Source organism: Falco biarmicus, chromosome 3 (genome assembly GCF_023638135.1).
Source record: "Falco biarmicus isolate bFalBia1 chromosome 3, bFalBia1.pri, whole genome shotgun sequence".
Taxonomy (NCBI): domain Eukaryota; kingdom Metazoa; phylum Chordata; class Aves; order Falconiformes; family Falconidae; genus Falco; species Falco biarmicus.
Window position 1 is genome coordinate 77,651,906 of NC_079290.1, and position 16,393 is coordinate 77,668,298.

At 39.4% G+C, this 16,393-nt stretch overlaps 1 protein-coding gene across 4 annotated transcripts in view; it reads right to left on the minus strand.

Annotated features, from left to right (window-relative positions):
- The window catches only part of FHOD3 (formin homology 2 domain containing 3), a 417,034-nt gene that overhangs the window by 79,763 nt on the left and 320,878 nt on the right, over positions 1-16,393 (minus strand). For 3 of the 4 annotated variants that reach the window (XM_056332746.1, XM_056332745.1, XM_056332743.1), the window contains 2 exons: positions 7,327-7,461; positions 3,960-4,010 (listed from right to left, as the gene is read on the minus strand). In XM_056332746.1, coding sequence (XP_056188721.1) covers positions 3,960-4,010; positions 7,327-7,461 — 186 coding nt within the window. The remainder of the gene's footprint in view (positions 1-3,959; positions 4,011-7,326; positions 7,462-16,393) is intronic. The other variant, XM_056332744.1, reaches the window with a different exon arrangement.

The following is a 16,393-nucleotide window of genomic DNA, read 5'->3' on the forward strand; positions in this document are numbered from 1 at the left end:
CACATTTGCAAACATCCATATAGTGCACAGAAACACGTCTTTGAAGAACAGTCCTTGAGTTTTCAGAGGCAATTTGCTTTACTGTGAACAGCAATAGTGAAGAACAAACCCATTTTCTTTTATTCCTCCAGAGGTACGTGCAGGCTTTGAACAAATTCTGCAAGAAAAAGAACCCCTACAGACTCTGGATGAAAATATAACAAGCCACATACTTGTATGGTTATAAAATAGAAACTGTTTACAGTTCTAACATGAAGCCAATTCTCGAAAATGATTTTTGCCCTTTCAATAGAGGAGAAAGTCTTTTGCTGGCATTAGCACAGCATTTTGTTACAGCTCACAAAGCCAGTCTTCTCTCAACATCGGGCACTTAGGTATTGTGCCTTTTGCTTCCTCACAAGGAGGGCAGATGGGACTTCAGACCCATGAAGAGCCATTCAGATTGATCACAGCTCAAACAGGTACAGCCCAGCCGATTGCCACCAAGGAGGGCTGTGCAGTTTGCCAACAGGCTACAACAAATATCTGGATGGATCCTTCTATAACGGGGGGAGCTACAATGTTTTATTGTCCTCAGCTCTTTTTCAGCTGCTTTACCATTTTAGCTTCTGTAGCTGTGTGCTGCATAGCCAACCAGCAAAGCAGGGGACATCATCAAGATATGCTTTCTCAAAATGTGTCTGTTGACTATACTGAAAGAAAAAAGGGAACCAGAACAGCAACTCCCATGGCAGCATATCAGCATAACAAGTTATCAGATGGGAAGACTAATAAGCAGATACAGCAATTTAACAGAGAAATAAAAATCATTAAAGAATCAGTTATTAACACTTAATACTTGAAAAATTATATTTATTTAGGTTATTTTTTGTTTCTGCCCAGTGTCTTAATGAATGAATGCCAGCATCAAATACACAAGGTCTTGTGAAGACCAGAATATTACGGAGTTGAAAGGACAAACTACCATCCTCTGCTGCAGTTGCTTCCTCCACTACAGCACTGACACATTTCCTTTGTATATACTGCCATATTCCTTTACACCATGGAAACCTGCAGACATCATCACATCTATGCTGACTCCTCTTTATAGACAGAGGCAAAAGTCTGTGGGTTATCCATTTGGTATACCTCACGAACATGACATTCCCCTCATTATCTTCGGGTAGATGAAAACATCATTGCAAGTTCTCTAGGTCTGGGAGCAATGCCCTGAGGGCAACTTAAAATGTTTATGTACCAACAAAGTCATAGGGTGGAAAGCATTTGAGCCATAAATCACACTAGAGAGGGCTTGGATGCTCACCTTTCTGGGGTTTATTTTTAAACTACCATTGGAAAATACCCAACCAAGCAAAGTAAAAGAGGCCTCAAATAATTGAAAAGCAAGAACATGTTAAACAAATGGTGCTGAGTTACACTCAGACCCCTTGGAACTGCAGGAATCTTTCTCCCTCATACCAAGACCACCTCGGAGCCACTGGAAAAGTGAGTGACTGTATTCTGGAGCTCCAGGGTGATGCCACAGTACACAGAATGCTGCAAAATGTTGACAGAATTTAGACAAACCAGTGCTTTTAAGTTTTTCCTATATGCTTTATATTATATACTACTTTTCCAAACTGACACAGAGGAAATGTACAATCCAGATTTTACCTAGGATTTTAGCACCTTGACTATAGCACTTTCTTACAGTCCATGCATTCTCTTAAAACAAGTCAACATGAAACTTGCTATAAGAAATGAAACTGCATTTATGCAAAGGTGTTTGTTAAAAATTAGTTACAGAAGGCCACTGCAATGGACTACTTGTGTAAGACTCTCTTGCAGAAGTTTTCTCCAATATTTATGTGCTATCAAAGTAAACATATCTTTCCTCTTTATCAGGAAGAACTGATAGTCTAACATTTCAGTTCAAAAGAGCCCTAAGGATAAAGACACATTCCTAATGGCCAGTGAAATTGTCTCATTGCACAGCAGTGATGCCCTCCTGCTGGTGAATACTTCCCCCAAAATACTCCAGTTTACTTGGTACATTCCCTTACAACCTGAAAGTGCTGGAGAGCTCGATTGTAATTTGTTTCGATTTTTTCTAATGAGCACAGTAATTGTAAGAGATTTTATGCAGCTAAGATCAGTATACGATGCTTATGTGTTCAGACGCGTTTCATTTTATAAAATGCTTTAAACTATTTGCAATTGCTTTGGCTGAAAGGACAAAGGAAAGCCCATCCACTTTTCTTACTCTTTGAGATGTCAAAATAATTTTTCAGTATTACTACTTCAGCCACAATAGATCAGACTTCAGGCTGCAGAAATTAACTGCCTCCTGTATGATGATTTTGTGGGGAAAAAAAATCAAACCAACCAACCAACCAACCAACCAAACACAAAAAAAACCCCAAAACCCCAAACAAAATGAGGAAACACGATTTCTGAGATGGCTGCTCTCTTTGATAATGTAGTTCCGATTCTTGACAATCCAAAAGTATCTCTAGAAAGTAATCTCTAGGGGCCATAAAAGCAGAACTGAATCAATCTGGATTATTTTTCATCTACTATTTATTCAGAAATATGCTTATTTTCCAGGTAAAAACAAAAGCTCCCTCCAGGGTGTAATTACTAGTGGAGGTAGAGATTAAGCTACTGAAAGGCAAAGGTCTCTAATTGAGTATTCCTTGAAAAATGTGCTTTCATAAGCACATAGCTCCCAGCTTAGCCTAGAGTTTCTAAACTTTAATTGAATTTAAAAAAGGAAAACAATCCCAAACCTTCAGTCCCTTTAAATATAGTATTTTGATAAAACTGTCCTGGTTTCAGCTGGGATAGAGTTAATTTTCTTCTTAGCAGCTGGTACAGTGCTGTGTTTTGGCTCTGATATGAGAACAATGCTGACAGCACACTGATGGTTTCGTTGTTGCTGGTTAATGTATATACTAAGCCAAGGACTTTTTGATTTCTTGGGCCCTGCCAGCCAGAGGGCTGGAGAGGCACGGGAAATTGGGAGGGGACACAGCCAGGACAGGTGACCCGAACTAGCCAAAGAGGTATTCCATACCATGGGACATCATGCTGAGTATATAAACTGGGGGAAGAAGTAGGAAGGGGGGGACATTTGGCATTATGGCGTTTGTCTTCCCAAGTAACCGTTACGCATGATGGAGCCCGGCTTTCCTGGGGATGGCCGAACATCTGCCTGCCCGTGGGAAGTGGTGAATGAATTCCCTGTTTTGCTTCAAAAAGCATGCATGGCTTTTGCTTTACCTACTAAATTGTTCTTATCTCAACCCTCGAGTTTTACATTCCTTTCTGATTCCCCTCCCCATCCCTCTGGGTGAGGGGCAGTGAGTGAGGGGCTGTGTGGGGCTTGGTTGCCGGCCGGGGTTAAACCATGACAAAAACTAATACAGTGTCCCAATGATAAACACTGCTAAGCTTTGTAATTTACTTGCTGCTGTTTAGAGAGATTGGCAAAGAAAACTTGGCCCTGAAAGATTAAAATACGCTGGGAGTGGGTCAGATCCATTTCCATCAGCCTGTGACTGCAGTTTTGCAATGTTTGTAACCCCAGTTTCCTTTATCCTCAGTTGCCTTTTCTGACCCTCCAGAAAGCTTGGGACCCACTGGGCGAGAAAGACAGACTTATTCAATTTATAACTATACTGAATTTGGGCAAATTTCTGAGGCAAATGGAGTAAGCTTATTTCCCACACAGATAGATAAAAGATAGATCATCAATCATTCTTATGCATTCCAGTCCCACTGCTCTTCATTTACTGCTGTGCTTACAGCTGGACTTCATTCTCCTCTTTAACGAAACAACTGCTTTCTTATAGAAATCTTTTGGAATAGAAGAGTTCTGTACATGCAGAGTTAAAAATGCAAATACACGACAGCTTCACAGTAAAGAATATAGCAAGTGCAAACAACCAGAGGGAAGGATGGATGCATTATATACAAACCTCTCTTCTCTTGCTTGTCTTAGTTCTTCTCTTTTGTCTAAATAATCACGGCTAAAAAGAGAATTGCAGTAAATTGCAGAGGAAACCAGAAGAGTAAGAGAAGTAACAGAAGTGGAAGTACAGTAGGAGTAACCAAGAGCAGTACAAACAAGCTGATCAGAGACAATGAAGGCTATTGTTGACAAAAATTATTAGTTTTTTTAAAAAATAAAATGCTGAAATGTGTGTTTGTACACTTACTCATCCATGCATACACCACATGTGTACACCAAATAAGTACTTTGGAAGACCATTACAAGTAATTATAAAAAAAAAAAACACCAAAAAGTGAAGACCTTGAAGCACCTTTTGAAACCTGGTATCCAAAATTAGATACAATGAACTGTCCTATCCATAATGAGCAGACACATTAGTGGCTGTTAAACCATTCCTCATTTGCTCTATCTAGAATACCCCAAAACAGGAACCTTGGCACCTGGCAGGCTAGACCAAGGCAGGGAGCATACTGTATTGCCTCTCTTTCTAATGTACCTTTTCTCAGTGTGTTTTAGTTGCCACAATTGGAAACAGGACAGTGGACTGGCATTACCGAGTAGGACAATTCTTTGTTCATACAAGGTGCATGCAGGATAACCAGACAGGTTACAGCCTTTCACGTCTTTGTTTTTCACCCTGCGTTTTAGATACCTCCCTTCTGTCTCAGCTGCCTTTCCCACAGCTCCTCAAGTAACTCACAAACTTAACTTTTGCCAAGGCAGCTTTGCTGGACACCTGAGCACTGATTTCAGGCAGTACTATCACATCCACAAATGAAGATGCAAATTTAACTCAGAGCACAGCAGGACCCAGTGAATGTCCAGCCTGCCTCCATATCACAGCAAGATAGTTCCTTACAATATATTTTTAATGTTTTGTTGAATCTGGTAGACAAAACTCATGAGGCTTTCACCTTATCTGTTAGATTCCTCTACAGCGTAACCTGTGAGTACCAGAAAGATTTTTAGAGCTACTCCATTTATGAATAAAAAACTATTTCTTCCCTTTATATTGTATCATCAAATGAATTATGTATCATGTACTATACCATTAGCTATCAAACATTTGCTTCCAAGTGCTCCTCAACAGTCTGTTACCAGGGAACACATATTACTGTTTCAGGCTGTCTCCACAACCTTTGAATCGCTGAACTGGCTACGCTTTTATAATATTTTCAGAGTATTCTTTGGAATTACAATAGCTATGGGAATAACTCCAGGGAAAAAAAATAATCTAGGAATTTTTCAGCAGGCAAATTTTAACTCTTTCCCCTCTGACAACTTTCACCCTTCCTTTCAGCCAATGAATAACCCTGTATTTTAGGAGACATTGTTCTACATATGCAACGGGTACAACAGTCTTTCTACTGAGAAAAATGTTCATTATGTACAGCATTCCTTCTCCTAGCAGTAGCTTATGAAGCTTTTTAATCCTCCTCCTAAAACCAAAACCTTTCACAACTTGTGATGCTCTCCTTTAAATTATCCTCGATTTGTCAATAACGGTGCCAGAACCTAGTGCAATGTTCTTGAGGCAGAGTTGGAAAGAATGAGATAACAAATGAGTCATGATGGTAAATCCAGTACTGCTCACGAGTTTAAAGGCTGTGAATTTCAAGTGCTATTTTTAATCAAAAATACATCTTCAGAGACTGGGTTTCTAGCCAGACTGATGATACGATAATGTAATCCCAAGAACTCTTACGAAACTGTCCATGATTATTTGCTGTGGCTTTGTCCTCCTCCTGCCAGACTGTTTAGTCAACTGTGGGATGCTGTCTGTCTGTGAAGTATGGTGGCTTTGGAGACCCTCAACTCAAACTCAAGGTACACCTTTCGGGTGACAAGGGAACTCAAATTTAGAAGATGAAAGCACTGGGCAGTGAAAAATTGTCATCTTAAATATGCAACACAATCACAATGTTTAGTTAACCAGTTTCTGAATCTCGAATAATGGGATGAAGACGTACATTTTTTAAAAAATACTTTTTCTGACTTTAAGGAAGCTCTTATTTGTGACAGAACAACTACTGTAGCCAACCTCTATGGAAATGTGCAGATCTGTTATTCAAACAGGTCAAGCTGCCAAATGTCCTGGTGGCTTTTTTGGTCTGAGAGTTTCCTTTCTGAAAGATCATGTTGGCTGTCCACGGCAGCCTGCTGCAGCCTGATGATACCACTTAGAGGGAGAGTTTTTGGAAGAGGCTTGAAGACTGGGACCTGATTGTTTCTGTTTCAGGAGAACTTGGGCAGCTTTTGGCTGCCAAAGATCCTATTATGGTGCTCTTCCACCTTCCCTCCGCCTCTCATTTGCTTCAAAACTAACTGTCTTCTGGAGCCAGGAGAATATCTCCTTCAACCAACCAACCAACCAACCACCCACTAGTAAGTTACTTCTCTTTCCAAATTCACTGTGACACAGACCATTTCCTCTTCTTACTAAAGAGATGATTACAGTGAAAACAATCCTGCATACTAATAAACAAGCTCACATGAAACCCAGTGCCATCTTCTCCACAAATACCAACTCTAAGGCTACAAAACTTTTATCCAACCATTCTTTAGAATACTACATGATGTCTTCTAACTACTAAACAATATATTTAATTTTCACTTCTGTTTATGAGGAAACAAATTAGTTTCTTAGTGTACACTCTTCAGACAGTAGGGAAACCACTTCAGGTATAGTCTCCTTACCTATCCTAAGCCCACTGCAGTCTTTGCTAATGCCTGTGCTAGGATTTCCAGGCATGGTTTTAAAAGGAGAGGGCTTGCCTCACTATCCTCAGGCAGCACACCCTGGGATCCCACAACACAGAAAATGTTTTCTGATGTGAAAATGGAGAGTCTTATATTCAGCTGAGGCCTTCATCTGGCCATGGTTTGAACAATAATTTCGCTAATTACTTTCTGACAGTTGTTTCCAGAAGGAAGAGACACATGTTGAGAAAAGCAGGAAAAAATACTTTAAAAACACTACCATACATCCCAAGACAGCAAAACACTTTTAGTTTGAATCTTCAAACCCTATGCCTCACTGAGATTATACGTCAGGAAGTATATTAGCTAATAAAACCTGGCCTCTGCAGATACCCAAACAGTATAATTGGTGAATATATAGCTGTCTTTAAAAAGATTGCTGGTTTATTAAATGCCAAAATTCATCACGATGTGTTTAATGTATCAATTCTTAAGATACTTAGATCAAGAAAGGTGTCTAAAGAGATGCACAAACTATTCATCAGTTCAATTATTTTGCAATTGAATGTCTCAATGATTTACAAATCCATCATGCATTAAAGTAACAGATTGAGAACAAATTTGGTTCCTACTTGAATTTGTTTCTTTCTTCACGTTCTATCCTTTGCAACCTTTCTTCTCTCTCCTGACGTCGTCTTTCTCTTTCTGCTGCCAAGGACTCCTGGTGCTGCCGAAAAGATGATGTAAGGAGACCACCCAAAGCTGGCCTGCAGAGAGGGAAGATCAGATTTCTCAGTGTCACTTTTATTGATTATACTGGCAAAAAAATGAGTAGCAATCATTCAGTAAGAAACATAATCCCAACCAACAGAATGACAAGGCAATATTTATGTATGGATACTTCAAAGCACTGGTTAAGTATCTTCTTGCTAAATTGATTTTAGATGCTGTGACAAGCTGAAGAACCAGAGATAGGGTAGTCTTCTTAAGTTGCCAAATTTCTGAAGTATAAATAAAATAAAGTATGTGTAAGAATTCTGCAGTGTATTTTAACTGCAATATTGTCTAAATAGATTTTTTTTTTTACTGTTAATCATGTTAACTGAAAAAATGAATCCTGTAAAGGAGTTTTGAAAATTTAAAGAAAAAAAAAAAGCTGGATTATTTTCCCAGCAATTTCCAAGTATGTTATGCAATGAGGTCTCAAAAACAGACGTGTCACAAACACCTGAGAATCCTGTATAGAGAAAAACAAAAGTTAAAGAAGATATCATATAATTATAGACTCATTTAGGTTGGAAAAGACCTTTAAGACCATCAAGTCCAACTGTTAAGCCAGGTCTGCTAAGTCCTCCATTAAAACATGTCCCAGCTGCCCTTCAGAATTTGAATGCTCTGCCAGACAGGGGCATAGTTTTTCCTTTATACATTAACAAATTCTGTTATCATGATTTCCTTACTGCACATGCTGCAAGAGCAAACAGGAGTAAAACACACAGGGACAGCACAGCTAGTTATAATAATCATTAAATACCATCAAAATCATTATTCAAAAATCCGAGGAAATGGGGCTGAAGGAGAACAGAATACCCATTCTTCTCTCCTTGCCCACAGCAGGTTTTAGTCTTCTCAAACCATTCTTGAAAACTGTTTGCCTGACCTGCCTTACAAATCCTTAATGATGGATGTACCACAACCATCTGGTTCTTAACTACCCCTGCTAGACCGAAAGGCTTCTCTGCTGTCTAGCCTAAATTTTCTTTTTTTGCCATTTAGACCCATTTGTTCTTGTTCTGTCCACAGTGAACAAAACCCCCCAAAAACCTCAAACCCAGTCTTCTACAACCTGTTTTATGGCTAAGCAAGAATTAGTCTGAAAGGGGACCTTCTCTGCAGTCCTCTGACAATAGCTATGAACTGGACACTCCATGGCAGGTCACTGTAATGAAGGTTCAATGTCCCACCAGCAATGACTATCACACTTCCAGCTGTTGCTTAGAAGGCTGTTAAGATGAATAAGATACGGTGAGTAAATGCCCAGACAAAAAACTGGGACATTTTTTGTCAGAAATGACAGCCTCTACAGTAAAGAGTTCTCAGATATGTAAATGATTATTTTATTTATTTATTTATTTATTTATTTATTTTAGATTAAACAGCTTCAGGTAGCAAATACAATTCAAAAATGCTACATTTATATTCATTTACAGTTTGGTCTTGACACAGATTTTTTTATTTATTTTTATTACTGCAAGTACTACATTGGCTAGGAGACTGGCTCCTATCACGTATCTTTCCCCCAACATGGTGGTATTGGTACCACCAAACTCCCACATGGTAATAGAGTAACCTCAGTGTAAACATGTCTTTCTTCCTGTCTCTTAAGACAGGAAAAATCTGTATTGTACAGAGTAGCTTTATACAGATGTAAATATATCCACAATGATTGAATTATACTGATAAAATCAAAAAGACGTAACTTATGTAGAATGGTTTCTGTGCATTGTTGTAACATGAGTTTTGCAGTGAAAAGATTAATGAGAGAAATAGATACTGCCTTTTCTGAAAAGAAACTAAACGCTTTCTAAAGGAAGGTTCTCAAACCAGCACTGCAAACCTGAATAAATTTTCATTACTTTTAAGAACTCAGACCCTTTCCCTTATTTATTTACATGCTTATAGCTGCACAATGTAGGCATTTAGTGTAATGGCACCAGCTCACCAGTGAAAATAGGCGCAGAAGACAAAAACATTAACACAAACCTTTCTTCCGTGAGTGTCTATGTCTATGTGTGAGTAGGAATGCCGCAAAACAGGCATTTCAGTCTCACTGGCATCAGGGCAGTATGAATATAATTTCAACAATTTCAATAAACTGAATTTCAGTATGTCTTATCCCACCCACATAAACATTACATAAGATGGTATAAAACTTGATATTCTGTAAGGCTCCCTGCTGGCATTCTTCCAGAGCTACAGTATCAATGCTGGATCACGCTCAAAACCATAAAAATCTCTAATATGCCTCAGCACCAAGAAAAGCAGAAAAAAAAAATGCCTCAGCACCAAGAAAAGAAAAAAATAATCTCAGACTCTGACAGTCAAGTACGTGTGGTGATTTTTTCCTTGAACATATTTTAAATTTATTTTACCTTCTGACCTTTTAGTGCATGTTGCAAGAGAAAGCTCTCAGCAGAAACAGTAGCACCACTGTACTAAGATTCAAAAGCTAGTAATATGGCAGTAAGGTTGGATATATCATCAGAAATTGCTCTCGGAAGGGGAAAACAGGACATTGCCTCCATGTGAAGACACCTGAAAATAAACTGGAAGGGATGGCAAAATTGTTGCTATCAGGTCTGAGCTCAATCTGTTCTGTGTATTCAGCTTGCTATCCTATCCCATTCCATCCTATCCAGCTGCCTGCCCTGAAGTCTGCAAACTCCATTTGGAATGAAAGGAAGTTATGACTTCATAGAACCTGAAAGAAAATTAAGGGGAAGGATGGGGTGGTGCTGAGAGACCAAAAGAATGATTGTAGGTCTGCACAGCATCTAGCAGGTTGGAAACCTTCAGCTCTAAGCTCTGGGGCTCCACAGCAAAGACACATTCTTATCCACAGGATTACAGGGGAATCACATGGAGATGTGCAGCTCAGTCCTGCAGATGGGATTTTAACCTGAACTTGGTAGTAAAATGTCTCCAAATGCTGAAACACCTTGTTTGGAGGTTTGATCTAGCAGAGTTTGGCTAGCATTGCTCACTTGGCTAAAATATGCAATGTATGAACAGCTGCCTCACAATCTAAATAAAAGATCTACAGCCAAACAGTCAGAAAAAAAGGCCAATGTTTAAGACAAAACTGAAAATGAGTATCCATGTTCCATATTAGTTTGCCACCTCCTGGAAACGAATCAAATCAATAATAACTAGCCAAAACTTGGTATTTCCCACTGGTTATTTTATGAGTTTACACGTCAGCTGAGTTACAAGCTACGGCTCAGCCTGCACACAGATACCTGATTCTATCAATTTGTCCCAAACACAGTCAGTTCTGGCCTGCCATGTTACATACAACAGTTTATTGCATGAAATGGTCAAAACTAACAGTCAAAGCTGCAAGAAGGTTCTGTTGAAACAGGTCATAATTAAACAGACAGGAATATGGGCAGCTGACTCCTTGTGTGGCAATGACTTCTTAAAACACAAATAGTCAAGTTTTGGGTTTTCAGTCACATTTAGAAAAGGACAGGCAAAGAAACAGCACTGATATTGCTGACTTAATGCTCGCTTAGTGGTTAGAAGCTGCGGTGTCCAGTGCACTCGACTGGACACGTGCCCTTGGTGAAGACCACACTTCACATCATGTGCTGAGACCATTTCCTTTATGAAACCTCATACATTCACAGCTTCACTGTTGCTATCAAACACTGTAACACAGCTGGTATTTGGGTGCATCAATCCTCTTTTTAACATGAAGTGCAACTGTAAATAAGCAGATTTTAGTAGCTAGTAAACTCCATCCTTGATTTACTACATGAGCATAAACAAAACCTGGAGGAAGCAGGTGGTACTTTCAGGGTGTACAAACCTGTAAAGCAGCCAGAAGGAAAAGCAAGTGGTAAGAGATATTCCTCAAATATTCTAAACAATTTGAAAAGAGATTTGTCTATGTTTGGTTTGCCTCAAAACTTGGGTTTTTTGTCTTTGTGTTCCCCTGGTAAAAATGTTTAAAGTAAACATTCCCTTTTTCTGAACTCGTACTTGAATTGCAAATGGCAGCGGCAGTGGCCAGACAAGGTGGCGGGACAGGCGTGGGCTCAGCTGCCAGGTAACGTTGGTGCTTTGGTGCTGTTTAGAGGGTGACAGTACCTTCAGACCTCAGGAATATTTAAGTCTCACTGTCACAGTCTGTGTTTTTAAAAATGGGTAAGTAAGGAAAAGGCTAAAAAAAATTCTGGCATTGAATCAAAGGTGGCAAGAGATTTTAACAGAAAAGAGCATGTGATTACTCTATGAAAGCATAACTCACGAAAGCAGGTTATAGCTAATATATGCCATCATTGTAAGGCTGGTGTCATACATTACCAGCTGGTAATATCAACCATTTGTTCAATTCCATAAATACAATCCAGAAGGATGCTTACTCTGATTACTATTCTTAGTCTTGTAGAGAACACAAGGCTATTAAAAACGGACTGTTAATATAAAAATATTAAGAAAAGCCTTCTTCTGCCTGCTGTTAAAACCAGAAAAAGCTAAACAAGCTATATTGTTACACTTTCATTCCAGAAAGAAAACACGCAACAAGAGTAAGTCTAAGTCTGGGGATTTTAGAATATAGCTCCACACCATTGCATCAGGACTTGGGGCCAAAGAGGTCATTAGGTATCTATTTTGTTGGAAGAACACAGGAAAAAGCAAAGACTAGGGGGAAAAAAGAAAGAAAAAGAAGGAAAAAAAATATATCTATATGTACAGGGCAGAGGACACAAAATGAAAATATTGATTGTAGGCCACGACTCTTCTGAATAAAAATTCAGCTAACCTGACCTTCTGCATTTGACACACGGTGAATTAGCAATCATTATTAAAAACAGAAGCTCAGAGAGACAAAAGATATCTCACACTTTTTTGCAAGTACTTTCAGTTTTCTGACAATACTTCATCACAGACTATATAGCGCAAAGGGGAATATGTGACCTGAATTACTCTAATCTTGTTGAAAATTAAAGAAAATATTTCAGTTTTACTCTAAGCCACTTTATTCCACCAAACTCGCAGCTACCAACTTCAAATGTTCTTCATTCATGTTAATTCTGAAATACTCTTTTGTGGCTGTGCTTTCCTCCATTAGTTGAATTTTTAAAATTTGCTATATGGAAATTAATATCTATAGCAAGAATACTAAATACAAATGTATATTTTTAGGAACTATATAAAAAAAATCACAGATGACTTATGAGAGGAAATCCCTTTAGGTCATAAGGTTAATATTCAGGATTTTCTTTAATATAACAAGGGTCAGAATCATTAATAACATTAATAAGGAAGCACTAATTACCCAGTTTTCCAAAGTACTCCTGCTCCAGTAGTCATGGGAATGCTACAGAGAGGGAACAAAAGTCGGCAGCTCCTACTCAGGCATTAAGTAACTCTAAATGTCTCTTGGCTTTAACAAAATAAATCCACTTTCCATCTTAGAAAGAAACAAAAGAGGAGGCAAAGCTGCCAAGAGCCATATTGCTTTTCACAGTTAAACGCTCCGTGTGTTATGTCTCCCTACATGACATGGCAAATTCAAAAGCATGTTGATATAAGATTTTGCAAACAGACTAAACATTACTTGAGGAATCTTTACAAAACTTCTCTCAAAAATAAACAGAGAATTGAGAGATAAAACTACTGACTAATGCTTCCTTTGAGAAAGAAACTTGAGAATGATGAAGAGAAAAACTGATTAACATTGGACTTTTAACCGGCCTGAAGGACTACACAAAAACCAGCTGCAGCAGGGCAGCGCTGTGCAGAGCCAGGGCAATGCGCAAGGACTTTCTATATATGCACTCCTCTCACAGCTCGATGTGTACAGGTTTTACACTGTGGTTCTGCCTTTCTCCAGGCTGCAGCTTCTCATCCTCATGCAAGTCACCAATTGCCCAGGAATGGCTTGCAAAGCCCCCATGCCCCATAGATCCCAGCTAAAGGTACGTATCTCCCCTGAGCACCAGCACCTGGCGCTGCATGCTCAGCCAGCAACGTGTTGCAGTCTGAAACTGTAACCCAGCTCACAATTTTCTGTTTAAACATATGCCCTATGGTGAAGCCTCCAAAGCTGCACCAAGAATACTGCTTACACAGTAGTTTGACAAGCAGCTAAGCCAGTGTAAGCCACCACTGCTTCCCAAATTGTAAATCATCAAGTAATTCCTAAGGTCGCTTTTCCTCTTAAAATCTCAGCAATAAAGTTGAGGCTTTTGCCCTGGGCCACTATTATCAACTACCAAGCTATCCCTTCCTCATTATGTTATTTAGAGTGAAAGATCTGCCTGGCATTTACCACATAAAAAAATGGCCACAGTCTCTGGTCTGAGAGCCCAGAAGTGTGTATTAGGACACACTGGAGATGGTAGAAGTGGAATAGAAAGCCAAGGAAAGAGAGGTTGCTCTCGAGAGGGCAGCAACTGTGTAGGCTGTATAGTGGGTTTTGTTTCATAGGTTTCTTGGTTTCCCTTAGTGCTTAACAGCTGGAGTGAGGTAACTCCAGAGTGCAGATTAGTGATGAATGGCTAATGAAAAAAAAATAGAAAAGAAAAAAAAGAGAACCTGCCAAGAAGCTTCATCCAGCGGCACCTACCTAGTGTTGTCAATTACAGGGACCTTTAATTTTAGTAGAAAGTCTAACTGAAAAGCTGTTTAGCATTCTCAAGCAGGTGGGTTTTCTTTGTTTTGTTTTGCTTTTAAGAGACACAAAGTTGAAAGAAAAGTACCAGATTGCCAGAAAATCACTGTTCCAGGCACCTAGAGAGGGAATAAAACTCAAAAGAAGATTATCTGCAGACTTATGCTGCACTTCAAGTTTATGCTTCAGGTATGGTGTTTAAAGTGTCTTTAAAATCAGTGCAGAAAAAATCACCTATAACCTAGTCACGCTAATCTCAGTGTCTGTGTGCACCTGTTGTAGAAATAAATGCTTGAAGGTACATCTCCTTTAAAAGACATATAAGAACATGGAGATGAACACTCAACACTCAAGGCCCTGCATCACTGGAGCCTAAGGCAACATACTGCCATAGATCATAAAGCAAGTAAGACAGGAAACAGATTAAGGATTGTGAAACATATTTCATCTTTATTTAGTCCATTTTCTAATGGTCTGGAAAAGTTAGAGAGTGCATCAAACAGGAATAAGTTGCAGACACCATAGCAGGCCCCTACCAATCTTGGAGATTTGGAAGAACTTCAGAGGAACCAGCCAGAGCTGGACAGTGCATGGCCAAGAGGATCCAGAAGTGGAGGTTTGCAAGCTGAACTTTCTGGCATTTGATTTAACAGAGGTAAGAGAATGGGGACCGTGAACTCTTGCTCCCTCGGCACACAGTGGCCCGAGAAGAAGGCTTTTTGAACTAGGCTAACTGTGCTACTGTTTAACTCTCAAGCCCAGTGGGAACCACCTCCTGGCAAATGCATTAGAAGAAACCTACCTTGGCAACCACACCAGCAGAATATTTTTCTGGCAATGAAATTAATTAAAGTTGGTGCTGAATTCAGAAGCTCTTGCCTTAGAAGTTAGACTCCTTCAGGGTCTTCTCTAACTATGGCCACGATCAACAACACATACACTGCACCACCAAAAACACACTGTAAGGGGGTGTGAAGCTTTGCAAGTAATAAGTCTGCTGTTCAGCTACAGATTCCAGGCTGAAGCTTTCAAATTGAGTGACTATCTTAGATTCAGAGTCTGAGAAAACAGTCTTTGGCTAAACAGGAATATCCTAGGTGTGAGCACAAGTCATGGAGACACATAAGAGTCCTATACCACCTTCTTCCCCCAGGCAAGGCAGCAACTTGGAGGTACAGAAAAATGCTTTTCTCCCTGGAATGCTCCAGCTATGTCTTGCTCTTCCCTTTTGCTACCAAAATTTATGAGGTTAAGAAATCCAGACTGACAGGGGTTTTTTTCCTTTAGGAACTGGGTGAAAGAGTTAATTGGTGATTTAAGTTGTGAAGAGTGGGAGAGTACATTTACAGAGCAAAGCAGTCATTGGCAGTGGAAAACAGGAGCACTGGGTTATACTTCTTAGACATTAGAAGCAACTTTCACAAGCAGAGATTTGAGCAAACCAGTATACCCCTTCTTCTCTCCCAATGAAGGGCTGAACAGAAAGCGCCCTGCAATTTGCCCTCCAGGATTCCCATGGCTGCAATACGCTTCAGAAATATGCCTCTCCACAGGGGATCCAGAGAAATGAGAGAGAACAACAGTATTGCAAGAAGTTGGCAAAAGGCTGCAGCTGAATTTAGAAACCTAGAAACAGTAAAGTAAGCCTTTTCTTCTGCTGTACAATCAGAAATATATACATTATGTGGGTTTCAAAGAACAGAACTAGTTACTTTTGCACTGAATTATACTGCTTTTTTGGATTCTTTGTCAAAGAGGGTTTAAAAAGCATGAATATCAAAATGTCAGCCACACTGCTTCTTTCCACCTAAGTTGTAGCTCTTGTTTACATAAGCAAAATGCAGTCAAGGGTTTGAAAGGCTTGTCAGGGTAACTGAATGGAGCATGAATCATTTTGTTGGGCACTGCTCTAAATGCTGCTTCTTCCTTCCTCCTCATTCTCGAAGGTCAGATAAACAGTACCAGGAACTGCATCTGAAGCTCTTCCCTGCATGATAAAAGACAGGAATCTTTCTGTGGAGGCTTTGAATAACTATAATCCTAAACTGAAAGCAGAAAACTTACCTTGGAGCTAACCACAGATATGCATCTGCTTCTTATCAAGTGTCTTCCTCTCCCTCCTCATCTTTTAGCTTTTTTTTTAGGTGTCTGAATCTGTGTAAACTTTTACCATCAGGAGAAGGAAATAATGTTTACATATTCTAAGGCAAACACCACTGATAGAAGAACTATGAAAACTTCCACAATACTTTCCACTTACTAATTAGCACAGAGCATTGCATCATGCACTAAACAGC